At 35.2% G+C, this 27,376-nt stretch overlaps 1 protein-coding gene across 8 annotated transcripts in view; it reads left to right on the plus strand.

Annotated features, from left to right (window-relative positions):
• Positions 1-27,376, plus strand: part of nlgn2b (neuroligin 2b) — a 346,267-nt gene that overhangs the window by 286,146 nt on the left and 32,745 nt on the right. For 6 of the 8 annotated variants that reach the window (XM_073913415.1, XM_073913416.1, XM_073913417.1 and 3 more), the window contains 2 exon segments: positions 1,423-1,476; positions 19,565-19,714. In XM_073913415.1, the coding sequence (XP_073769516.1) occupies positions 1,423-1,476; positions 19,565-19,714 (204 nt within the window). 8 annotated transcript variants of the gene reach the window in all.

The following is a 27,376-nucleotide window of genomic DNA, read 5'->3' on the forward strand; positions in this document are numbered from 1 at the left end:
TTTGCAATCTTTTTATTCATTTAGAAATTATTTGAGTTTGTTTCACTTAAGTTTTTCCAGTAGAGAGCATGTATTCACAACAAACAAAGGTGTATTTGGTGTTTAACTATAAAGTGTATGAAGATGCTTTGACTGAGTCTGAATCACAGGAATTGTGGCTCTTTATTACATTACATACTATAGGACTTGTGCAGAACACATGTTCATGGATGAGCTGAGGTATTCCAAATGTATTATCATGATAGTATGAAGCGGAATAAGGCTGAAACGTATTGAATCAAAATAAAAATGCTGAAGCAATGGCTGATGAGAGACATGCATGACATGATACAAAACCAGCAGAGCTTTTATAACACTACAGTCCACAGCTTCTGTTTTTCAGTATGATATCATCAGCTTGGCAACACATGATACAGTCCATGTCAGCAGTTAAAACTACTTATATTTCTGGATTTAAAAATTTCTTTGAAACATTTGGGATAGTGTAAGTACATAAGTGAGCAAAATAAATAAAACATTGTTGAATAAATCTTACATATTGTGCCTTTTACAAAAACAACACATAGTAGTGTCATCCAAAAATCTTCCAGCATCATGTGGTAGTCTTCCAACATAATATTATGAAATGAATTATAGATAAAAGTTTATATCAATTTCAATTAAACAAATGCTAAAGTACTTTTTACGTAACTTTGCCTTTTTCGCACACATTATTTCCCATGGGAAATGATACAGAACCCTGTTTTTGACTTCAATTTCCACTTTGCACCATATGCTCAGATTGTTCGGAAATGTGAAGAGATCAGATCTTCATTTAAAGCTATAAAAGTATGTCAGTGGCAGATGCTTTCTTAAGGAAATTACACAAGCCGTTTGCTTGTTTGTTTGTGAGACAGGAAAAGAGAGCACACAGTTTCAGCAGTCTTATCCTGTGAGGGGGAGTTTCTGTCCCACAGGACATTAAGACGGAGGACTCCTGAGGGCCGTTGCACTAAACGCAGCTTTGCTACAGCGTTCTCTCTCTTTCTCTCTCTCTCTCTCTCTCTCTCTCTCTGGGCACAGAGGAAGAAGGCTGGACATTTGTCATTGAAAGCCTGGCATATAACGAATGAGTGAGTGTGAAAGGGAAAACTGAGGGAAAAAAACACAGTAACGTTGTAACTGCTTGTAGAGATGTTAGCAGATGTCACACCACCATCAGTTTCTCTCTTTATCTTTCTCTTAGTTTGTTGTCTATTTCATTCCTTTGCTTTGGCTGCTGTTTTTGGCTCTTCTTTTCAAGTGGGACACATGATCTCTTGCTAGTTTGTCGTTTTTCTTGTTTTGCTGTTTTGGAATTTTTTGCTTTTTTTGTTTAAGCGCAGTAAAATCTTTTTGAATTTTGTCTTTTCTCTTTCCCCCCCTTTTTGTCTTTAACCCCAGGTCCGCTCACAAAAAAACACGATGAGTCTTCAATGAACAGACCGAGGGACGAAGGTATTTTTCTTGCATGTTTTTCCCTTTTTGTCTTGTTTTTCAGACTCTTTTTTGGGGGGGGCGGTTGCAATATGTACCATTATTTCTCTTGATTATTTTGTCTTGTATGTTTTTTTGCATTTTGCTTTTAGCTCTACTAGCCACGGACAAACTCATACATATGCTCAAGCGTACTTTAACTAATTCATGCTGATGTGCTGCTGCGTATATATTTAAAATCTCTTCTTGAAACAAACCATTCTTACATCATTTCATTATAACAGGCTTTTTGTTTTAGGAATAATCACCCGTCAACGCTTATTAAGATTTCATTATACGTTCTGTGTCCTTTCTGATGAATGGCAAAGGATTAGCTAGAAATCAATAAACTACAAATCCCATCAGCCCCCTGTGATTTAGTGCAATTTCATTGGCTGACATGGATCCAGCTGAGAATGCAGTCGAGTAGCTAATGCAGTAAGTCTGCACAACAGTCTGATTTATTGTTTTTGGGGTTGCAGAGAAAATTCTCATCCAGATTCTGAATAGTATTGAAAATGATAGAATATTAATATTAAATATAATACATTCCTTATTTTATTGTTCAAATGTCTGTAAGAAGAAGATCACTGCTGATAATCCCTTGTTGTGTATATGTGTTTGTGGCATATATGTGTGTCTGGAGTACATTTGTGTTTGTGAATGTGTGTATGTGCGCATGTTGATCATTCCATGTAACACTCCTTCACAGTTCAGACTGAGTTTCTGTGTTGTGTTTAAAAAAAAAGACCCGCCAGCTGTGGTTGCCAGATATTCACTGGAGAACAATGTAGGGCTTTATACACAGTTTATGACTTATTTCAATCAATTGAAAGCATCTTTAAAATATATTGTTATCCACTATAACAATTTAGGCAGTGAAAGTAGATGGTTGGGTATTGTGGCAATAATTATGTTGAGAATATTGTCCTCAGAAAGGATAGTTCATCCAAAAATTAAGCTGCCGTTATCATGTACTGTCTATAAGGTTGTTTTAAACCTGTATGACCTGTTTATCTTCTGTTGAAGAAATCAGTTGTTGATCCTTGGTGGCCTCTCTTACATAAAAATGTGAATTAAATGAAGAACTGAATATGTTTAGTTGCCCTCATTCTTCAAAAATATCTTAATCTATGGTCAGCAAAATACAAATTTAAAAAACTCATTAGTCTGAGAAGCATCTCAAATTTAAAATTTTTTGGTGAAATGTAACTTAAATTATATCTTAAATGTTATACATCACCTAGATGATTATAAATGGGGAGAACACAGTATTTTAAAATGTATTTTATTTTAATAGTGATTTATCTAATCCAATAAATTAAAGGTATTTCTTTATTATTTACTTTGATCTACCATATCTTAATGTACCAAACTTCACACAATAAATAGTACCAAAATAAATCCGAAACCAGTTGCACTTTCAGAGTTTTGATTTTCAGATGCAAAATCACAAAGTATTATAAAAGCGGTTCATATGACCAAAAATCTAGTCATCAGCCTGTAATTCTCTTTTCTTGCAAGAGAGTCTCTGGTAGACATAACAATGTCTGTTTCATAGGTAAATCAGTCCTTTGTCTCTATACAATGAATCAATTGATTCAGTTCACAAAACATTGTTGGATGAATTTTTCAAAAGGTCAGCACAACAATTCAGTGAATAGGGCCCTTTTAGACGTTTGGAATTCACAGTACCAAACAGTGAAATTATTATTATCTTATTTTTTTCATATAAGTTCAAATATGGAACAATACATTAGAGAGTAATTGAAAAAAAATCAACTAAAATGTGCATATGCATAGACTTTTACTGGATAGGTAGCAGTTCTGTCTTTTATATATGTATATATATATATAAAATCTATTATATAATCTATTCTGACTACTTTAGGATTACTTTTGACCTAACTTGTTTATAACATAGATTTGAATAAAATCATTGATAAGCAAGTTATATTTCTTTGTTTTCAGCATTATGAAAATAAGTAAACATGATGTAAACATGCTCTAGGATTTCTCAACCTGGAATTTGATGAAAGGCTAGTAATTGAAAAATAAATTAATTAATTATAAAACAATAAAAACATTGAAACCCCCAAATTTGAAATGATTTATTTCTTCACCTGCATGAAGTTTTGACTACTCATTAGTCTGAGAAGCATCTCAAATTTACAATTTTTTGGTGAACTGTAACTTAAATTATATCCCAAATGTTATACATCACCTAGATGATTATAAATAGGGAGAACACAGTATTTTAAAATGTATTTTATTTTAATAGTGATATATCTCATCCAATAAATTAAAGGTATTTCTTTATTATTTACTTTGATCTACCATATCTTAATGTACCAAACTTCACACAATAAATAGTACCAAAATAAATCCGAAACCAGTTGCACTTTCAGAGTTTTGATTTTCAGATGCAAAATCACAAAGTATTATAAAAGCGGTTCATATGACCAAAAATCTAGTCATCAGCCTGTAATTCTCTTTTCTTGCAAGAGAGTCTCTGGTAGACATAACAATGTCTGTTTCATAGGTAAATCAGTCCTTTGTCTCTATACAATGAATCAATTGATTCAGTTCACAAAACCTTGTTGAATGAATTTTTCAAAAGGTCAGCACAACAATTCAGTGAATAGGGCCCTTTTAGACGTTTGGAATTCACAGTACCAAACAGTGAAATTATTATTATCTTATTTTTTTCATATAAGTTCAAATATGGAACAATACATTAGAGATTAATTGAAAAAAAAAATCAACTAAAATGTGCATATGCATAGATTTTTACTGGATAGGTAGCAGTTCTGTCTTTTATATATATATTTATATATAAATCTATTAAATAATCTATTCTGACTACTTTAGGATTACTTTTGACCTAACTTGTTTATAACATAGATTTGAATAAAATCATTGATAAGCAAGTTATATTTCTTTGTTTTCAGCATTATGAAAATAAGTAAACATGATGTAAACATGCTCTAGGATTTCTCAACCTGGAATTTGATGAAAGGCTAGTATTTGAAAATAAATAAATTAATTATGAAACAATAAAAACATTGAAACCCCCAAATTTGAAATGATTTATTTCTTCATCTGCATGAAGTTGTGACCTCTAACCAACATCTCAGAACTGTGAAGATGCAAATGGGTTGTCAATCATTCAAATAACAATTTTAAATCCAAGTTTTTTTTAATTCATATATAAACAAAAATATTCTGGAATCCCTGTGTCACGTGAACAAACATTAATAAACAGACTCTGCCATGTTCAGAGTCTTCCGAGTTTGAATATATTGTACATCAGCAATGATCTGACTATTCAAACTTAAAGCTATATAAAAATTAATATTTTATTTCATTGCATGTATACTTTATAATCATACAATCTATTTTAAAAAAGTAACTGTAATCTAATCATGTGCATTTTAAAAGGTCAATCCACCTTTTCACTATTGTGCCAAATGGTTCTAAAAACCATATGCTTCCAGCGGTATTTACACGTGAGCCTGGTATGGTGCAGCACATTTACAAACCTTTCTTGGCACAGAATTCTAGACACAGTTAGACGACTGTACCAAGCCATTCTAAACTGGTAAAGCACATGTGCACCATGATGTCGCCACCTGGCTGCCAGTTTCTCCATAACAGTCTTAGCGGAAACATGCTATTAATTTATTTTTTGATATTCAACAAAGTAAGCAAAGAAAAAAAGAGTCTCCAGAAATATTTAATTATCATCCTTAGAGATGTTAAAATTGCACTTGCATTACTAAATCAACACTTGACGCATTTGTATAACATTCCACAGTTATCAGCACCACCATGGAAACTAAAACCATGCTAACCAGCCCAAATTGGCACGGAAAAGAACAGTTAAGCAATGAGAACAATTTGGCCTAATAGTTGAAAACTGACTAATATAATCCACGTATAAATACAACATTTAAAATATCTAATTATTTAATCCAGTTAATCCTGTCACTACACAGCCCTAAAAATGAGTACATATTGCTCATTACATAAAACGTATTGTTACTAATATAAATAAACAGATGGCCTTTTATGCAATTATTACTATCAAATAAAAAACAGGTAGATTATTTACAGGATTTCACAGTCTCGTTTTACCATTCTCTTTCCATTTAATATGACTAGCATTTTTCCCAGCATACATGTCTGTGCTTCGCACTCGGTGCGTTGAGTTCTCGGATTCCGAGCGTCTCTAATTGCAGAGGTTTAAATAGAGACACTGCCAGCTAATCCAATTTTGCGTCTCTGAACACGGGAGAGAAGAGGAGAGAGAAGGCGCAGCGACAACGGAGGAGAGAAGGAGAACGACAGAGAGGAGAGATGAAAGAGAGGAGGAGAGGGGGAGCACTCAGATCACCAATTTGAGAGCACGGAGGGGGAGAGATCGCTAAAAAAAGTGTGGTGATAAAGACGAGTATATGATGAAATGAGATTCACGGAGCTTTGAAAGTGTGAGAGAGAGAGAGAGGATGTGTGGGTGGGAGACAGGAACAAGAAGGGAGGGATGGTCGTGGTGAGAAAGGTAGTGCGTTTCACTCACGACGCACGGTGTCGCACAGGGATCTAGGTTCGAATCCCATCCTCTATGCTTTAGTTTCCTGTAAATAGCGCTGAGAAAAGCCTAGATGGAAAAGAACAAAAGACGAGCAGGCGAAGAAAGGTAAAGAGCTCCCATAACGAGAACAGACAGGCAAAGATGAAGGCAAAGAGTTGAGGAAAGGGGGAGAGGAGAAGGAAAAGCAGGAGATCAGAGGGAAAGAGGGAGGGGGAGGTGCGGCAAAGGAGAGGAAGAGAGAGATGCAGGCTTGGAGGAGGAGAGACAGAATAGCGTTCTTGTATTTTGAGGATGTTTTGAAGTGAATAGGATACTAAGGCCTCTGTTGAAAGGATCTGGGCGTTGTGCTTGCTCTCTCTCTTTCTCTCTCTCTCTCTCTCTCTCTCTCTCTCTCTCTCTTTCTCGCTTTCCATCCCATATTGAGGCTAACGCTTTGCATACGGTCTCTCTCTCTCTCTTCCTGTGTCTCCCCATTCTTCCCTCGCTCTTACACACACACACACATACACACAAAGATTATACTCATGGATTCGTAAGCAGGGTTGTCCCAGATAAGATGTTTGTGGATTCTGTGTGCTTCTCCTCAATGTATCACACACACACATATACACACACAATATCTCTATACTGCAGCAAAAAAACTTGCTTGAAAAATCTGCTTTTACAGCATCTGATTCTTTTATTCATTATTATTGACATTAAAGGGACAGATCACATTTTTTCAGCACAGTAGCAGCTGTTTAGTTGAATGTGGATGTATTATAAAAGCAGAGTCTGTCAAAGCATCAAACAGCCTTTGTAAAACCAAATATAAAATTGGCCTGTAAAATTTTATATAGTTACAAATCTCATGATTAATAAAACACTATGACTTTTGCCTCATTAAAACTGCTAATTTGGTGCTTATTAATAATTGTTGTAATTAGGATTAGGTATATTGAATAAGATCATGAAGAATAATTACTTTAAAAGTACAGAAATGTATATAGGGATACGAAATCAGAATGAGCCTGGGTTGCAACAATAATAATAAATCCCCTATTATTCATTCATTCATTCATTCATTTTCTTTTCGGCTTAGTCCCTTTATTAATCCGGAGTCCCCACAGCAGAATGAACCGCCAACTTATCCAGCATATGTTTTACGCAGCGGATGCCCTTCCAGCTGCAACCCATCTCTGGAAAAAATCCATATACACTCATTCACACTCATACACTACGGACAATTTAGCCTACCCAATTCACCTGTACCGCATATCTTTGGACTGTGAGGGAAAGCGGACCACGCGGATTACGCGAACGAAGGGAGAACATGCAAACTCCACACACAAACACCAACTGACCCAGCCGAGATTCGAACCAGCAACTTGAGCCATTTTAATAACTTTCAAGGGTAGTCCAAAACTCTTTTGAAATGAATGCAAATGTAGGGTGTTTTAATTTGGTGCTATCAGAGGACTTTCAAAGGTGTGTCTCTCTCTGCAGCTTCCACGGTCTGGTTTTGCCATGATATGTGAAATTCATCTGCATATTTTGTAATATTAGATCGAAAGATCAGTAAAGGCCTATACATAGACTTGTCCATTGACACTTCCTCCCCTCAAAGAAATGAGAAAAGTGCTTGAAAGTTGACAGAAGACCTGGATTAAAACAGCAGGTGTAAACATAAATGCTTCTCTTGTCTACTTGTGATTCTGTCAGCTAAAACAGCATCTTAATACCAGGTGTACATTGGCCGTAAGTACAAACTAATCATTCATTCATTTATTCATTTTCTTTTCGGCTTAGTCTGAATGAACCACCAACTTGTTCAGCACATGTTTTACGCAGCAAATGCCAGACAATTTTGCCTACCCAATTCACCTACCAGATGTCTTTGGACTCTGGAACAGAGAGAGGAAAACCACATGAACACAGAGAGAACATTCAATCTATTGATCTATTCAGGTTGAACTATTTAATATTAGCATATAACTATGTAGAGTAACACATAACTTATTATTAAGATAAAGAGTAACACATGACTTATTATTAAGATATTGTCATGACTGTCAGTGACCACCTGAGTTCAATGGACTCTGAGAGTGAACTACAGCGCCCAAGAACTACAAGTCCATAGATACCACGCGCATTACACCCGATGACTGTAAAAAATATGGAAGACGCGACAGCCTCTTTTCCCATTGAACGCCTTGAGGGCAAAATGCCTGCTTGACGGGCACAAACTGTCGCAAAAGACTGCTGAAATTGGAGCCTTGACATGCGCAGAAGGACTGTCTGATGGAGCCAGAGGAGGAGCTGCGAAAATGAGCGGAGTCGAGCTTCCAACCAAACGCTTTATGTAAAATCAACCACGCCCCCCGAACTTCTCAGCATGCGTTTGCTGTCATATTCAACACAAATGGATGTAATAACGTTAACAAATATGAGGGTTTTATATATTCAATCGCGCCAGCTCCGGGCCGCAGCGCATAACCTACTTGCGGCGTCGCGGGCTGATTCCGGCTCGCATGCGGCAGCGTCGGCTCGCTCGGCCGCCGCATCTGGCTCAATTGACTCGGGCTGGAATCAGGCAGCGAGTCCAGGCATCCAGAGTAGGTCCAGCAGAGGTAGTCAGTCTGAGCTCTGAGGGATAAGTCTCCGGCAGGCGAGAATCTAGCTGGATCTGGCCCGAGTGTATTTTGCTATCTGGGTGGCTAGGCGTACGTGTATCAGCAAACTAATAAAGCCCGAAAAAAGCCCTGACCTTAGCGAATAAACAGTGTTCCACCAGGATCATGTATGTCAGAAACTGTAGTTTACTGCTGAACTCATTTTGTCATGGTAAAATAACACAGAAATCGAATAATCACACTTCAGTCTCCTGCCGAAGCTCAGACGCGCTTCTTTGAGAAACTGTCAATCACAGCTGTCAATCACGATGACACGCCCAGCATTAAATTACTGCTAAAAACAAACTGTTTACAAAAATGAAGATCTGCACCTATTTGAGCACAATAACCAGTGCCTTAATCGACCAGAACCATCTTTCGGGACATTTTATTGCAAGAGTAATAAATTTTTTTTCTTAAGTCTCCTTCATTAACACGGAGGAGGCGGGCTTTATGACTTGTACTGCAGCCAGCCCCCAGGGGGCGATCTAACAGCAGAGACCTTCACTCAAATGCAGGCTTGCGGCACACTTGATTACACCTGGTTCACTTACACTGATTGGCCATCACAGCTGTTCCTGTTTCTTGTTGATTTCCTGGAATATTTATACAACCATTTTCCCACTGTTTATCACTGCGTCGTTCTGTCACGTTACATGATTTAAAACGGGAACAAAAGGTGCGGATCCAAGTGCAAATTTATTACGATTGTGCATCAAACAGAAAAACAAGGTGTCCAAAGTGCAAAGTAACAAATAAACAACAAAACAAGAAACTATAACATAAATCAAAAAAAGGGCTCAGGAATCACAAACTCGATATACAAGACTTACTAGATCACGGAGACAAGAAAGACAAACGACGCAGTGACGAAGAGATTTCTGTGATTTGGCTAGATGCTGAGCTCGTATTCCTCTCTGTCTCTCTTGATGGAGAGAATGCCCCAAGCTCAGATTTCTTTCCAGACCCTCTTTTAAACAGAGTGCTGGGAGTCCAATCTCATTTGAATTTAAAGACACAGTCACAGAAACGGCACAATTTAACTCAAAGCCTAAAAGGTTGCATTTCAAAGAGTTATAAGTAATTATTTGTGGGGCATTTTGTGCTGAAACTTCATTTTTTAAAATCAAGGGACATCACAGACTCATTTTACATCTTGATGAAAAGGGGCATAATAGGTACGCTTCAAAACTCATAAAGCATGATGTTATTCTACATACTATTCTACATTGCAGTTTTTTTTTTCCTTCACTTTCGTCAATTGTTGAAGGTTTGGTCCTTGCCACTGTCGACTCTGGCTTGCTTGGTTTGGGACTTGATTTATGAATTTTTTCTTCAGTGTTTAGACTCTCAGCAGTGGAAATTAAACCACACTGAACTGAACTGAACTGAACTGAACTGAACTGAACTAAACTGAACTTCAACACTGAAAACTGAACTGACAGATTCAATTTACTAGAACTTCAATGTTAAGCTGCTTTGATACAATCTACATTTTAAAAGTGCTATAGAATTAAAGATAAATTCTGCATAAACTTGCATTTAGCTAAAAGTCTTAGTTAACTGTTTGTCAATAGCAAGAATTGTAGCTTAAAATGACTCTATTCGATAATTGCTGGTAGATTTTTGCTGGTAGCATTTTTTTTCATATTAGCTCCACTCTGAAAAAAATGTAAGTTTATCTTTCACAACTCTGGAAACGTAGTGTTCCCAGTTATTATTTCAGTATTTAAAACATCTAAATATATTTGAAGAAATAAAACGAGACAATTATTTCCATATATTGGTAATAGTATAAAATCTATTAGATGAATGTGAATATCATACACATACGTTGTTTCAATAATGTGATCAGACATTTCCATGGGCAATAGATGAAATAATCTATTTTGCTTTGTGAATTAAATTGCATTAACAAACTTGATTTTACATTCATCAAAGACATTGCAAGCCAAGCGGCAAGGGGTTTTAATGTTTCATATAACTTGTGTGGGAATTATATAATGTTGAATTAATGTCCCATAGTCATGTAACATAAACAGATATATTTATGAGAAGAATCAAACCACATATTATATTACCGCACATAACTTGTAAGTATTTCAAATATTTAAAAGAATAAAATTTAATTTTATTACATTTTCTGACTTCATGTTGACAAATGGGCTGAAACTAGTGGTTTAAATGATAATAGCAAAGTATTAAGGTTTTTGGACTGCATTTTGATTTTTAACGGAAGTTTATTCATAAACTAATTTTGAGAGGACCACAGCTTTACCCACATCAACTATATGATTTACCAATCAGATTAATCTAAACGCACATACAGTTGAAATCAGAATTATTTGCCCCCTTTTAAATTTCATTTATTTTTTTCATTTATTTTTTTTATTTAAATATTTGCCAAGTGATGTTTAACAGAGCAATGAAATTTTCACAGTTTGTCTGATAATGTTTTTTTTTTTCTTCTGGGAAAAATCTAATTTCTTTTATTTTTGATAGAATAAAAGCATTTTTAAAAAAACATTTTAAGATCAAAATTATTAGCCCCTTTAAGCTATATATTTTTTTAATAGTCTACAGAACAAACTATCGTTATACAATAACTTGCCTAATTACCCTAACCTGCCTAGTTAACCTAATTAACCTAGTTAAGCCTTTAAATATCACTTTAAGCTGTATAGAAGTGTCTTGAAAAATATCTAGTCCAATATTATTTACTGTCATCATGGCAAAGATAAAATAAATTTCTTCTTAGAAATAAGTTATTAAAATTATTATGATTAGAAATGTATTGAAAAAAAATCTCTCTCTTAAATAGAAATTGGGGTAAAAAAATAAACAAACATGGGGGCTAATAATTCAGGGGGGCTAATAATTCTGACTTCAACTGTAAATAACCAGATTTTCTTACCTACTCTAAGTCATCTTCACCTTGAAGAACTCCCCCATCCTCCCCTGCTCCTTCCCCTCTTTCCTAGATTAATTCAGGACAGGGCTGGCTGGCAGCTCAGTGGTCAGCACTGTTGCCTCACAGCAAGAAGGTCGCTGGTTCAAGTCCCTGCTGGGACAGTTGGTGTTTCTGTGGGGAGTTTACATGTTCTCCCCTTGCTAGCGTGGGTTTCCCCCAGGTGCTACAGTATAAAGACATGCAGTATGAGGGAATTGAGACCTACCTGAGCTCAGGCTCCCCTCTCTCCTGATGAAACTTGAGGGAGCCCCAGGCTCAAGGATCTTCTGAGCTCAGTGTTCTCTCCCAGGACAGCATAAACACGCTTTATTATCAATTTCAAGTGTCAACTCTCTTTTTCAAATGACTCTTTTAAATATACATATTTTTGGGTAAAAATTAAGTAATTTATTAAGCAAAAGTATTTTTAATCAAACAAATATTTAAAAACAAACAGAAAAAAAAAAAAATTCAACTTGACACAGATTAATGTACAGTTAAAAAATAAAGCTGTGTAACACCTTCCTCAAACAAAAATCTTTTACCATCAAAATCTATTACTTATATTTTCATTTTTTTAAATCCGCAGATAAGATATGCTATTATTTACTAACGTCACATGATTATTCAGCAATTGATTCATTCTTGTAATATGCTGATTCAGCATTCATAAATTGCATAGAATGCTTATGAATGGGTTTTATTTTCTAACAGAAATCTTTTCATACATTTTAAATGCCTTAACTGTCACTTTGATGCCCCAATTTATTGCATAATGTTGATACCTGGAGTAGCACGGTGGCAAAGTGGTTAGCACTGTCACCTTACAGCAATAAGGTCAGTGGTTCAAGTACCGGCTGGGCAAGTTGGCATTTCTGTGTGGAGTTTTCATGTTCTCCCTGTGTTCTCTTGGATTTCCTCCATGTGCTCCAGTTTCCCCCACAGTCCAAAGACATGCACTATAGGTGAATTGAATAAACTAAAATGGCCATAGTGTATGTGTGTGAATGTGAGAGTGTTTCCCAGAACTGGGTTGCAGCTGGAAGGTTATCTCAGGTAAAACATATGCTGGGTTCATATATATTGTCGGTTCATTCCACCTTGACGACCCCTGCTAAATAAAGGAACTAAGCCAAAGGAAAATGAATGAATCAATGAATGTTGATACCTTGTGGGAAATCCAAGCTACCTTATAATGACAGAAATAAAAGACGTTCCAAACAATACACAGATTTCACATCAGCTGACTGGCTCTGACAGCACAGCTCATCCACACAGTCCTATATAATATATATATATATATATATATATATATATATATATATATATATATATATATATATATATATATATATATATATATATATATATATATATATATATATAATATATAATAATAATATATGATTGGTCGAACCTAAAGTGACATTGCTTCAACAGCACCAACAAAACAATGATTTTCAGAATAACTAAGAAACAAATAACTATGAAAAAATGTTGGAGAAAAAAAAAACAATAAAAAAGTCTAACATTAGTCTAGTATATGAAAGAGATTGACTGAGAAATCTGGGATAATTCAGCTTGTTTATATTTCAGTGTGTGCATACTTGTGCATGAGCATTATTATGCATGGTTGCACATAGGTGTGTGTGTGTGTGTGTGTGTATGCGTGCTGCACGAACAGATATGTTCATTGCATTATGTGTGTTTGTCGACAAGAAGAGGTGTTTGTGTATGTGCAGACATTGAGACAAGAAAGTGTGTGTGTGTGTCCGTGTTTGTGTGACTGTGTGTGTGTAGTTGCTGTAATGCGTTTGTAAGCCGAGATTCAGGTGGTGATGCAGGCGGGCGTGCAAATACGTGCGTAGAATTTGTTTCCGTGGCAACAGGCATGAGTGAGTCAGTGCTGGTGAGCAGTTTCCATAGCGACTCCGCATCACAGCTGCCGGTGTGTGTGTGATTTTTGTGTGTCCGTGAAAGGACCTTGGTCTGTGTAACTTTTATTTTATTCTCTTTTGTGTGCCATTTCCTTTTCACATCTCCATCTCTTCCTGTCTCTTTCTCTCTTTCTCTCTCCTGCATGCTTTTATGATTTATCCCACTCTTTCTTTTTCTGATACCCCCCTCTTCTCTCTCGGGGTAAACAGATGTCGTGGTAGTTATTTATGTTTCTGCATGGTCTGGTTTTCATATGAATTATCTACAGCACTTGCACACCACAGAAGCACTGGATAACTGGACATCGCATTCACACACTGGAACATATGTATACTGTATACAGTTATGGGGGGAATTAAGAGACCCCTGGATAATTCTCAGATTATCTGGATTTATTAGGTAGGGGTTTGAGGAAATTGCTCATATTTGTTTTGTTTAGTAAAGTTCAGAAAGGCGGTTCATTCCACTGTTGTGACCCCTGATAAATAAAAAAACTAAGCTGAAGAAAAAAATGAATGAATGAATAAATGAAAGAATGAATGAATGAATGAATGAATGGATGAATGGATGAATGAATGAATGAATGAATGAATGAATGAATGAATGAAAGTTGAGATGATGTTGCTTTCAAATTTCCAAATTAAAATATTGTGTTAGAGCAATGGTCTCAAACTCAATTCCTGGAGGGCCTATGTAGTCTTGATCACCTTCATTAGTTGGATCAGCTGTGTTTGATTAGGGCTGGAGCAAAAACTGTGCAGAGCTGCGGCCCTCCAGGAATTCAGTTTGAGACCTATGTGTTGGAGCAATTTTGTGACAGAATTGTTCAGTATAACAAATGCTATATCAAATATAGTTTTTTTGAGCTCTTCTGAAGTTAAAAAAATTGTATTGTTCTGAATTTAATTTTATATAAACATGGAACATTTGTTTGTTTTAAAAAATAAAAAAAAAGCTTTAAAGGACTATTTTTATTTTACATTAAAAATGCAATTAGTTGTTTACAGGAAAACTTTAACATTTTGTTTTACTCAAACACATAACTACTGACTTCAAAAGCATTTATTGTGCCATAAAAAATATTATGTAAATGTTTTAGACAACACAATGCCAAAGTTTTAACTTCAGAACAGTTAAAACAGCAATATCTAGTGCAGGGGTTCTCAACTTTTTTTTACTTCGGGGCCCACTTCTTTCTCTGATCAACCTGTCTGACATTTTCTCTAAAATGTGTGTAGGAAATGCAAAATATAAAATAAAATAAAGTAAAATATATTATATATATATATATATATATATATATATATATATATATATATATATATATATATATATATGTGTGTGTGTGTGTGTGTGTGTCTTAGTGAAATAATTATTAAACTATTAAAACTATTATGTTTAGAAATGTGTTGAAAATATCTTCTCTCTGTTAAACAGAAATTGGGGTAAAAAATAAGCAAACAGTAGGCTAGTATTTCTGATCTCAGCTGTAAATATATATTAACATAAATAGATTCAAAGAGAACCACAGGTCAACAGGGAGATTGCAAAAGACCAGGGGCCTCATGTACGAAGACTTGCGTGGAAATCTTACTAAAACCTTGCGTACGCACAAAGCTGTAAATGTGCCTACGCAGAAAAAAATTCAGATGTATGAAACACTGCGTACGCCGAATCTCACGCATATTCTTTTGTACATCTGAATGAACGTGAAACTGAGCGCAACATGCACGAGCACAAAACCCCTCCCTGCCTCCTCCCCCGTATGAATATGCTAATGACTATGCTAATGGAAAAACCCAACGAAAAAGCAAAGGCAAAAGCAAGCAAAAAGAGAAACTTTGAACAGAATGTGAATTGGAGGTGCTGCTTTCGGTGGTAGACCGGAGAAAAGCGGTGTTATTTGCAAGTTTGTTCTCCGGAATTAACAACAAAAGAAAAAATAGAGTGGGAGAGTTTAGCTGATGCGGTCAATACAGTTGGGTCTGAACATCGCACTGAGTGCATTAACAAAAGAAATAGTGTGGTTTATAGGTGTAAAATGTTGCAGTACGCTTAACAGTCTCAGTGGCGCTACTCATAAGACGAATGTGATCATGAATTGATACGTTCGAGCATGAACTCGGCTCGAATCCAGCGTCTGATGAACTCTTTCTTGTTTTTTCCTCCGCTACATATAAGATTTTGCCAAATATTTATCACGAGAAAGACAAGTAGGAATCATCAATAAGTTCATATCAATAAGCATCATATTTTATTTGCACATTTATTGAATGGAAATGTTTCTGATTCACGCATGCAAATTCATCTTCAGATAGTGTCTTTATAGCAATGTGCGTGCGGTAGATCGCTCAGATTACATTGGGAAAACAGGCGACGGCTGCAAATTGTGCTTTAATGTTTAGCTGGTCAAATGTATGGTATGGAAACCTTATATACCTGCTGAACCCGTCTCATACAGCTGCCATTGCAAGGCTCAGACACTTTGTAGAAAGGAATTTAACACAACTACCTCTAGGAGCCGCCAATGGAAATAAAACAGACCCGCACAAAAAATGTGCGTACGCCTGCCATAAAGCTGCCGTGAAGCTGCGCACATTCCCACGTTCAGTTCATTGTTAGTAAATCCAAACGTGAGCGATTCTGAGCGTGAAACCTGGCGTACGCAAAGTTTTTGTGCGTACGCAGTGTTGATACATGAGGCCCCAGCTTCTGCTTTAAACTGGACTGACAGAATATCTACTATTAAATATCCACTATTCAAAAATATACAGACAAATGTAAAATACAGTAAAACACCCTAAATCTGTTGAGATCCGATGATATGATGGCGGTTTGCAGCTGGATACTATTGTGAGATCCCTTACAGGAACAGTGAACAGCTCCGTCAGAGCGCATCTGAAGCTCATATGCAAGCTTATTTAACAGTCCATGGCAGATACACCAATATGCCTTGCTAGATCCTCCTGTATGAGCGCACGTCCATTATAAAAAATTCGCAAGACATTAATTTGGACAACTATGTGGATATATTAAGTAGTTCCCACAAAAGTACACCAAGAGAGACTTTTACTTTCACTTCACGCATAGTTTGTAAATAAACAGACTAGTTGCAGACGCGATCATGGGGCTGTTTTGAGTTTGAAGTAATTAATCACCAAACTGGAGAAAGCATATTTTTCATGAAATCTTAAAATGATAGTAAAATATTGAAAGTTAATTTTGAAGCTATCTCGCGGCCCACCGGCAGGATGGCTGAGGCCCACTATAGTTGGCCACGGCCCACCAGTTGAGAATCCCTGATCTTGAGGAATACCTAAACCTAAAAACACTTTAGATTACAGTTTTTTTTTTTTTATTGGAAATTTTGAAGTAATAATATTAGACTTTTATACAATACAATGAATATGAACATTTTACTTAACCCCATACCTAATAAATGCAGTAAAACTAAAAATTATCATTTGATCTCTTCATTTTTTTTCCTTCTTCTTAGCTTTATGCATGATTGTGTGCAACACACTGCAAGAAAATGCAAAGAGGAACAACCTGTACCAATAAACAGCACACGTAGATGTGAATCTAAACGAGACAGAATATACCAATCTGGAGACCTGAGGCAGGGGAGTTTAGCGGAGGTCGAAGGACAGAGAAGGTACCAAGGGAACAGGAAAGGTAGAGATTCTACCAACATAACACCTAGAGGGGAGATCCGAGACTTGAGAAAAACCGAGTGCACACAGACTGTAATAACTGATACAGAGATACATCAGAATAGCAGAGTTTTTTGGAAGAGGAACAGACAGACTCTGCCAGCAGAATGCAGAAATGATGAGCCAATCCAAGGCAGACTGTGCCAAAAGATCCCAGAGTGCGTGAAGACCATTGGGGATATGTTTGGAACTGTGTACTAACATATTACTCTTACTGTTCCTGCAGTGTACAGTATACTTGGATGACCTACTAAATCTGCAGTACTGTGTACAACAGAACATATTGCTGTGTTTCCCCCATAATGCAGTGTGCTCATGTTGACCTTCTATTTAAAGAGCGACAAGTGGACTGGAAGCAATACCAATCCCTATTTTTACCATCTCCTCCTTGACTCATTTTTTTTGATGTGACCACTAAATGATGGCACACTAGTCTCATTAATACCGGTCCACAACATTGCAAAAAATAATTAAATAAGTCAAGCAGCTTCTAAATATGATTTAATAAGTAGTTCTGCCTTAAAATAAAGTATGTGCACTCAGTCTCTCTCTTAATTTTTATTAGCTGGCCCAAACTTGACTCCAACTTTAAAAATATTATAATATTTTGAAAACATCAGTTGCACTGACTTAAAATGTCTGAATTTGAGTGAACAAAAAAACTCTTGTGAAAATAATTTCTTACTACTAAGAAATAATATACTATCAGAACAAACAAGCATAGTTCAATTAAAAAAAAAACTTAGAGACAAATGTTAACAAAACATTTATTAGAAACAAAATTAGAAACAAGACAGGAGGTAAAACTAACATCAAACTGCTTAACAAGACTATCAAAACATGGCAGGACAAACAGAAAAATCCTTTGTAATGCTTCACATGTGAAGCATGCCTTTTTTTTACAGTTGAACTATGTTTGTTTGTTCTGATAATGAATTATTTCTTGTACCAATTTCCAAAAGAGTTTTTTGTTCACTCAAATTCAGTAATTTTAAGTCAGTGCAACTGATGTTTTCAAAAGTTAAGTCGGTGCTGATAGTGTAGTGGTTAGTGCATTGACACATGGCACTCCAGTGTCTACAGCAACCCGAGTTCGATTCCCATTCGAACCTTCTTCTCTCCCCACGCTTTCCCGTCTGTACTCTCTACTGTCCTTTCAATAAAAAGTGGAAAAAAATTGTTAAGAAAATAAGGATTATATTTTTATTTTTCACTCAACTTCAGACATTCCAGTTCTGCAGACAAAAAATTTCAGTTGGCACAAGTCTGTGTTAACCCAACTAAATGTTTTTCTATTACAAACACATAATTTTAGGCCAGTGCAGCTGATGTTTTCAAAAGTTAAGTGAACAAGAAAAAGCGAATGGAAATAAGAATTATGTTTTGTTTTTTTTGTAATGACTTAAAATATTTTACAGTAGAATTTTATGTTATTTTCCAAGTAAATACCTCAAAACAACTTAACGATGCCTAACACATTTGCCTTATCTATCTCTAAATGGACAACTTTTTTGGCATGGTCAGTTTGTCTACATTTTTGCGAATCTGAAATACATTACACGAGGTACGATTTGTTGTACGTTTCAGATACACATCCCTCATGTACATGTCATCATCCTTCTTGTACATGTCATGCACTCTATCAAACCACTGACCTAGTCTCTCCCCTAAACCCAACCAATAGGAAGGGAAGGCAAGGCAGGGCAAGTTTATTTATATACAGTAGCACAATAATAATTCAAATAGCTTTACATAAACAAGAATAAATGAAACATAAAATACAAGAAAAAATATATGAAATAAAAACAACAGAGAATAAAAAGTATTAAAACGTGTTTTAAAGGGGAAAAAAGAAAAGAAAGGCATAATAGTGTGATCTGACGGATGTAGACATAAGAAAAAAGTGCATTGCGACCACATAATTTAACTTGACTTTACATTACTTTTATCCTTTTTGTGGAACTGTGTATCGCTGAACTCAAACTTAAAGCGCTCTGCATCACAAGTACAACACCATAAAAAATGAGCTATTTGTCATCTCAAATATGCAACAATACAAACTCAATGCAGCATATTTTAGATTTGATTTATGTTTTTATGATGAGGCTGGGTTGAGTTCTCTTCTGCTAAAGGTTTTCCAGTTTTCAGTGAAGCTGCAGCATTGACATTTATATATTATCATTTATCCTTAATGATTTTGTATATATGTTTATGCTTTACACAGATATTAGAGATCGTCGGAAGAAGCCTGTGATGTTGTTCATCCATGGTGGTTCATTTATGGAGGGAACGGGAAACATGTTTGATGCAAGCGTTCTTGCGGCCTATGGAAATGTGATTGTCGTCACTATGAACTACAGATTGGGTGTTCTGGGTAAGTAAAAACATCACAGCCCATCTTGAAATGCCCCGTTTGTGTGCTAATTTGTCTCCATGTACCATAGGAGAAACAAATGCTCAAAGCTGGCATCTGAAATCACATACTTTTTCACTATATATTAGGTGAGAAGTAGTATATAATAAACAAAGCACTGTTACTTCAGCGAGTTTAGCAAATGAATTAATAGTATAGCTAAATATAAATAGTATAGTTGTATAAATAGTTCAGCAAGTGGAAATAGTATGAGGATGACAATATAGTGATTGTAGTGCATCCAGATTACATTCATGACTGTAAAGAATGTACTTCTTTGTGGTTGTTTACTTGATAGCTGGCACATTTTTAAAGCTAGCGTACTATTTTTAAAGTGTCTGAAACCTTCTTTCCTTAGATTTCAAGATAAAATCCAAATTTGTCTTCTTTGTTTTGTCGTCACACACCTGTTGAACATGCTATTTTTGGAATGTTTTTTTTTTTTTTAATGAATAGTGACTATCAAGCTTCAACAATGAAATAAACACAGTAACAGTGTCGAAATATCTGCCCCTCCATCAGAACTGTCAGGTTTCATGCATTTGTTTAAATGGCAGTGTCAAGTCAAATTGCACCAGATTTGACAACAGCGGTTGCTGCTCACACCAGAGCTGCCACAACATGTCTTGGCATGTCATTTCTGAATGTAAATAAGTGCAAATGAGATTTGAGCCCTATTGTGTTGTATCAGAAGACTGTAGAGGGGATTGTAATATGGCAGGCTTTTTTTGATTTTCTTCAGAAACATTTTGTGTTGTATTATATTAAAAGCCTCTTTACATTCTGATAGCAATGATTAAAGAAAATGATCTAAATGTGTTTAAATATATTTTTAGATTCTGGGTAAGGCATAAGACTAAAAACATTCGTCCAATTAAAAATCGTCAGGCCGACAAGTAACTCAATTTCAGCCTCTTCACTCAGACAGAGCCGTTATTTGCGTGTTCACGTAAAGCAAGGCCACCTACAGCTGACAGCGAGCAACATCAGGCAAACTCAACCTGATCTTCTTCTTCATGTTGAAAAAAACAACATGGCCTTGTATCTATGAAAAGTAAGATTGTTTTTAAAAGGGCTTCTGCCAAAAATGCAGAATCAGTCTTTTCTAAATCCTGAAGCAATATCAGAGATACTTTTGTACGCTGAAGGGAAATGACGTTATTTAAAATAATGATCTGAAGGGTGACACCATGGCTGAAGTATTAATTTAAGACATGTTTTAATTTTATTTTAGTCACGCAAAGCTTATGTAGATTGTGTTCTTGTTTATGATTGGGTTAATATACACAGAGGTGTTTTTCAGCCACTGAAAACGTCATGCGAAAGATTGACTATTTTGAAGTTCATGGAGTACCTTTTACAGCACCGATAATATAATCATTTAAATAGACATAAGCATTCGTGTAGCTGTTCAATGCAAAAGAAGATGAAAACAAGTGATGTACAAGGATCAGCGAGCACAATTGAAAATGAAAAGTAACTCGCTGACATGATGACAGGATATTTCTGTTTTTAGCACTCCTTTTTTCTGAGCTTTTTTTTTTTTTGGGCGAATAACGAAAAATAAGTAAATAGTGCTCTTCCACCTAACCAGCTTTACTGAGGTGAAGTTTGATTGATTTTGGCACATTCATACAATTTTGAAAAGTGTCAACCTGTGCCACACTCCCACTCTAACGTTACTTCGAATATTCAGTCTGAAATAGCATATAGTATGACTTCAAAACAACATCAGCACTATTTAATTGACTGTGAACGATGTTGTATTGTGTAGTCATTGCCTGAGTATATGATACAACTTTTTAGAATTTGTAAACAATACATTTCTAAAACTATATTATTAAGGAGAACGTGTGAATGTGCGAATATAAAACCAACTTTACCTCAATGCCAGTTTTGGGAAAAATAATTCCTCATCAACTATGCTGGAAAAGTGCATGTCTTCATAGAGATTTCTAACTGGTGAATGACTTGATCTAGTGTTATATAAGGTTGTCTATTATCATCAGATCATCATCTATTAGGTGCACGTTCAAGCTTTCATGACTTAAGGAGGCATGGCTTTGGACAGCAGGGGACGGATGTAAATTTTCAAACCTATTATGCTAATGTTAGCATTCTGGCAGATCACCAACTGCACTTTCAATCTAAAAGAAAAATCTTAACAGCACCCATTTTAAGCTTCTTTGACTAATCTTTACTAATAAGTACTAGTCTTTTTTTTTTTTAGGTATTGGCACCTTTATGAATAGTAGATTAGTTTTTAAATATTTACAACTGTCTACAGTATGTAATGATTTAGCACTTGTATCTAATAGTGGGTTACTACTATATTTTTGTAGTAACAATATAACAATCACTAGACACTACTGAAATAAGTACTATACTGTATCTGATAAGTAGGGCCAGATGGAATCCGCAGACATTTTTTGCTATTTCTGCAAAGAATTTGTTAAAAATCTGCGGAATGATTTTAGGAGCATCATAACTAAAACCTTAATATATAAAATTAAGTTTCTACTTGTATTTAATGTTTACAATAAAAATCCAAATAGATACTCTTTATTTGTTAAACAAAAAAAATCTATCATATAATAGATCTACTAAAAGAAAATGTTACTTTACAAACTATATTGTAAATAAATCATATAAATATTTTCATATTAGTCAATAATATTATTGAAATTAGTAAAAAAAAACAGAATAATTGTAAATGTACACACATTCACATAAGTAAATAAACAGAATCATTGATGTGCTAAAAATCTGCGGAATTCTGCGCGCGCAGATTCTGTGTGGGCCTATTAATAAGTCCTAGTATCCAACAAATAAGTGCTATAATTTAATAAATTGTAGTATCTAATCAATTTATACTATATTATCTATTGAATAAGTGCTAGTACCTAAACAATTTTAGCATTATTAGCTAATAAATAAGTACACAAGTACTTAATGCAAAATAATATGTACTAGTACCATAGGAATAGATACTGTTATGTTTTAAATATTAAAATAGCTTGCCATATAACATTGATTTATATAAAAGTAACTTAACCTTTAACTTTACATTTGATATTTGACATTTTTTAATGATTATAAAATCATAAAAATGAAATCTATAAAGGAGACTTTTTCACTGAAACTCTTGTTGAAAAGGTGGTTGTGAATGGAAAGGGGTGACGTTGTGGCATTGCAAATGTATAGAACTCAGTTATTGCATTTCAAAATCTATTTTGTGAATGATATAATCCCATCAGAGAGATTTTAGGAGAATATTGGTTCTATTTTCTCCATTTTGGGGAGTATTTTTGAGTCATTAGCCTCCTAGATGTGGTGTTCAGCTCTTCTTCAACTTTAACACATTAAGTGACCTCATCTGGAACTGAAGAATTACAGTAACTCAATCAGGAAGAAGAAACGTCTGAAACTCTAGAAGTGGAGTACTGCTCTTTGTCAATTTAAAGATATTGAAAAGTGATTTTAGGATATAGGAATTACAATAACCCAATCGGGGAGAAGTAAAAGCCCATATTCCGCTTCCAATGGCACTAAACTCTACAATAGACACAATTATGACCACATTTCCTAGCTGTTAGTAACTACATTAAAGTATGCTGAAGTTTCCAGCTAGATTTGGGTGTCGTATTAAAGATATATGAGGAATGTTTCACATATGGCGTGAGAGAACTGTGTTTGGGCTGTTTGCGCACGGAGATGGATTTTCAAAGTTCAAATGACTTTGTTTTTCCATGAGCGCGTAATGAATGCAGAAGGCCAGGGTGAGTTTACCTTCAAGAATGACAGATTGAATATAAATCTAAACAGACTAAGAAGGTAAATGAAACAGTTCCCTGTGGAGATGAAGTGATCTGAGGGAATCACGGTCAAAGTCGTAACTGGAGTTTTGGTGTGTGTTCTCGACTGGGTTTATTTCATATGCTGATCAAACGCTTTCTGTATTAGCCCTTCTCATATCGGCTGCAGTATGAATGGTTTCATGTGCTTGAAATATTTGTGTTTGATGAATACTAGCATTCTGTTTTGAATGCAGGCTACAATAAAAAAATTTTAAGTATGTGGTAAACGTTTTAAATGGTTTTCAACATTTTGGTCACATGACTTTAATATACTATAAAACATATGTGTTAATTGACATGTATCTGATCATGATTCTTAGGTGTTTTTTTTTTACACTTTTAATTTGTATATTGGGATTTTCACTACAAAAAATTACTTTTCATGATTTTTTTTTGTCTTTGTAGGAGTCCATCTATTAGCCCAATGACGAAACTAACAGCATGGTCGATGGTTTAATGCATGTAAGCCTTTTCTAGTGCTTCTGAAAATAATTTTATTATTTATTAGAATTTATTTATATTCGTTTTTTAGCTCCGAATTCTAGCTGATAGCTGACTCCAATTTTAATGATCCTAAAATTTAGATTGTATTTCTAATTGTAAGAACGGATCACATTCATCATTTATGATTTAATTTAGAGTTTTGATATTTTCTGAGGTCCGATATTCTAATTGTACGTTCATTAGGGACCAACATCGCTCAGAGTTCCACGCCCCGGGTTTGCGCATCTTCTCAAGGACAATATGTCGACACTCTAAAAATAGTCAGAGGATGCAGGATTAACTATATTTCAATAAGCTGGTCGCATTAACGCCTACCTAGTCTTAAAAAAAAACAGATCCTTAGCCAAGCCCATACAACTTGCTACTTCCAGTGGTTAAATGATTAAAAGGTCTACATGTTATAGGCCTCTATGGCTACCTATAATCAAATGTGCCTATAAATCAATTCAATTATGCCATACAATAAAGGTAATGAAGACTCCTCTAATCTACTGGATACAATGAATTCGCAAAACTCCAGAATTAATCAAAACTTAACATTTTATTTGTCAGGTAAAATTGTATTCTGCCAATTACATAATAAATCATCAGAAAGCCAATTCAGAGATGAGACTAAGAATATAACATCCATTAATCAAAGATAAATCAAAGAATTATATGCATACCTGACCAGAGAAGTACATTGCAACATAAGTCTCAGATGCTGCAATGGGGTGTCTTTTTACAAGATCTCCCCCCTGTCCTATACCACATGTTACCTTATATACTCAAGTCAAAACAAACAGCCATAATTTCAAGACAATAGAAGTGTCACAGAAACCCTGGCCTGGTGAATTTGAGGACTTAACCATCTCTGAGGAGGGAGAGCATCTTATCAAGATCTTATAGAAGTCAAAAACCAATTTAACATATACTGTACCAGTAAAATATTACTGTAAAATTAAGACCACTTTACCAATCACACAGAGACATTTAAAATGATACCAAACCTGAATATAGTGCTGCAAGATACACCATGTTAAAACCTTGAACATTTTATGTGAAATGTGCTCTAATCAGAAGTTAACATAAGGGTCAAGAAGGGGGGTTTAGGTGGAAGGAGAAGGGTGACTTCTTCGCATTACCCCCTGCTGTAGAGTAGCTCTGTTTCTCCAGCCTGTGTTTGCATTGTCAACAGTAATTTGAATAGAACAGTGGAACAGTTGGTTTCTTCATCACTTCTCAGATTAGAAAATGCATTGGAACATTGCATCTTGTCTCATGAAATTCCATAACAGTTTTCAGGGTCTGATATTTTGGATCCTTACATCTTGTTTCTAAATGAAATATCTAAAGATTCTTAAGTCAAGAAGCATTTTCTAGACCAGAGATGCCCAAATAGGGCCCACAGGCCAAAGTTGGCCCATGGTAACCTTTGATTTGGCCCGTCATCCCATCTGAGAGGAGAGTGAGAACTAAGGGGATGGTTTAGACATTGTCATTTCAAATCTAATGGAACCCTTTGTTTGTTTGTTTGTTTTATTGCTAAGCTACAAAAAAGCTAACAGAAATCAAATGTTTCAATTTAAATAATGTAAATTGTTCAGATTTCGTTTCAAAACTAAGACAGTGGACAATGCAGAGACTTTGTGGAGCAAATCCAGGCAAAGGCATTTTGGTTATTTGCTTATGTTTTTATGGCAATAAGTATGTGTGGTTATATGATTCAACATGAAGTAATGTTTTGCATCTATTTATAAATATTATAAATTATCAATAAATGAAATGCTATGGGAAATTACCCATGGCAACTTTAATGTAATATAGTTTGGTATATTTATGTTCGGCCCATGGCCCTCAATGGTATTTAGTTTTTGGTCCTTCATTCGAAAAAGTTTGGACACCCCTGTTCTAGACAAACAAAATGTCTTTTTTTTTTTTTTTTAGAAATGATGTGGCAAAATTAAGTGAGTTTTTTCTTAAAATAAGCTGCCAATGGGGTAAGTGTTACGAACCCCAGTTTTTAAGGCTCGTCTAGAGAAGGGGTTAGCAACATAAAAGGACACAGAAACCAGAAATACAATTCTCTATTTATTTAGAGACCAGAATATAGGTGTCCGAATTAATTAAGGTGGCAACAGAAATATAAATCATTAATTAAACAATATCTTAGTCAAAGCAATTACTCCAACAAACAAACACAACATAAATCATAAAGAAAATATAGATGAAGTATAAATAAAACACAGATCAAAGAAACGGCACAACACCAGCATGGCTCCTCAGCAGCGGCTGCAAAAGACGCGCACAGAAGTTTCGGACCTTCATCAGGGCAAGATACTGAGAGATTCTCAGCAAGTGCGGGTCATACTCTCTAAAGAGAGACAAGATCGGTAGGATCAGTCAGACGCTCTGGAAAACAAGAGCCACCCCGACACACACCCAGCTTCGGTTTATAAAGGCGACAAGCCGAATTAGCGGCAGGTGCAAGGCGGAGCCAGCCTCAAAGAAAAGAAACAGCAATTAGTAAAACAATCTCCACCAAAACACAAAATCACGGAGAATGATAATAATAATAATAATAATAATAATATAGAAGGAAGGCTAAATAAAGAATAAACCGTGACAGTAAGCAAAATAATCTTGTTTTTCCGTTTGACATTACATTATTTTGCTTACCCCATGGCAGATTATTTTGCTTGTTTTAAGTAAACTCACTCACTTAACTCTCTTAATTTTGGCATATTATTTCTTAAAACATGACAAAAAATTTTTGCTTATCTAGTTCATTTCAGAATTTTTTGATATTTGAATTAGAAACGTGAGAAAAAAATCTATGTTAGAAAAGCATTTTTTTTTTTTTTGCAGTGTTGATCTCAGCTTTGACAACTTCTAATGCTAAAAAATATAACTGAAGTTTAACAAAGTAACTTTTATTGACAGTATAGTTCAAAGAAAAAGTAAAGAAAAAAGCATTTGCGAATTACAAGCTACAGGAAACTGTTAGTTAATGCATTTGCAAAAAATGTTGCAAAAATCAGCAGATTACATGAAATCTGGGAGATGTGGGCGGGAGCTTGTGACAAAAGTAAGTGTTTAATTCTGTAATTTTTATTTACTCTTCTTCATGTGGTTTCAAATCTTTATTTCCTCTGTTGAACACAAAATGACATATTTCGAATTATGTTAGGGAAAAATGCTATAAGGCAATGGGTCCCAGCAACCAGCATTTTTCAAAATACCTTCCTTCGAAGTTACAGAAAGAAAGAAATAAAGAAAGAAA

The sequence above is a fragment of the Danio rerio genome, chromosome 10 (genome assembly GCF_049306965.1).
Source record: "Danio rerio strain Tuebingen ecotype United States chromosome 10, GRCz12tu, whole genome shotgun sequence".
Classification (NCBI taxonomy): Eukaryota; Metazoa; Chordata; class Actinopteri; order Cypriniformes; family Danionidae; genus Danio; species Danio rerio.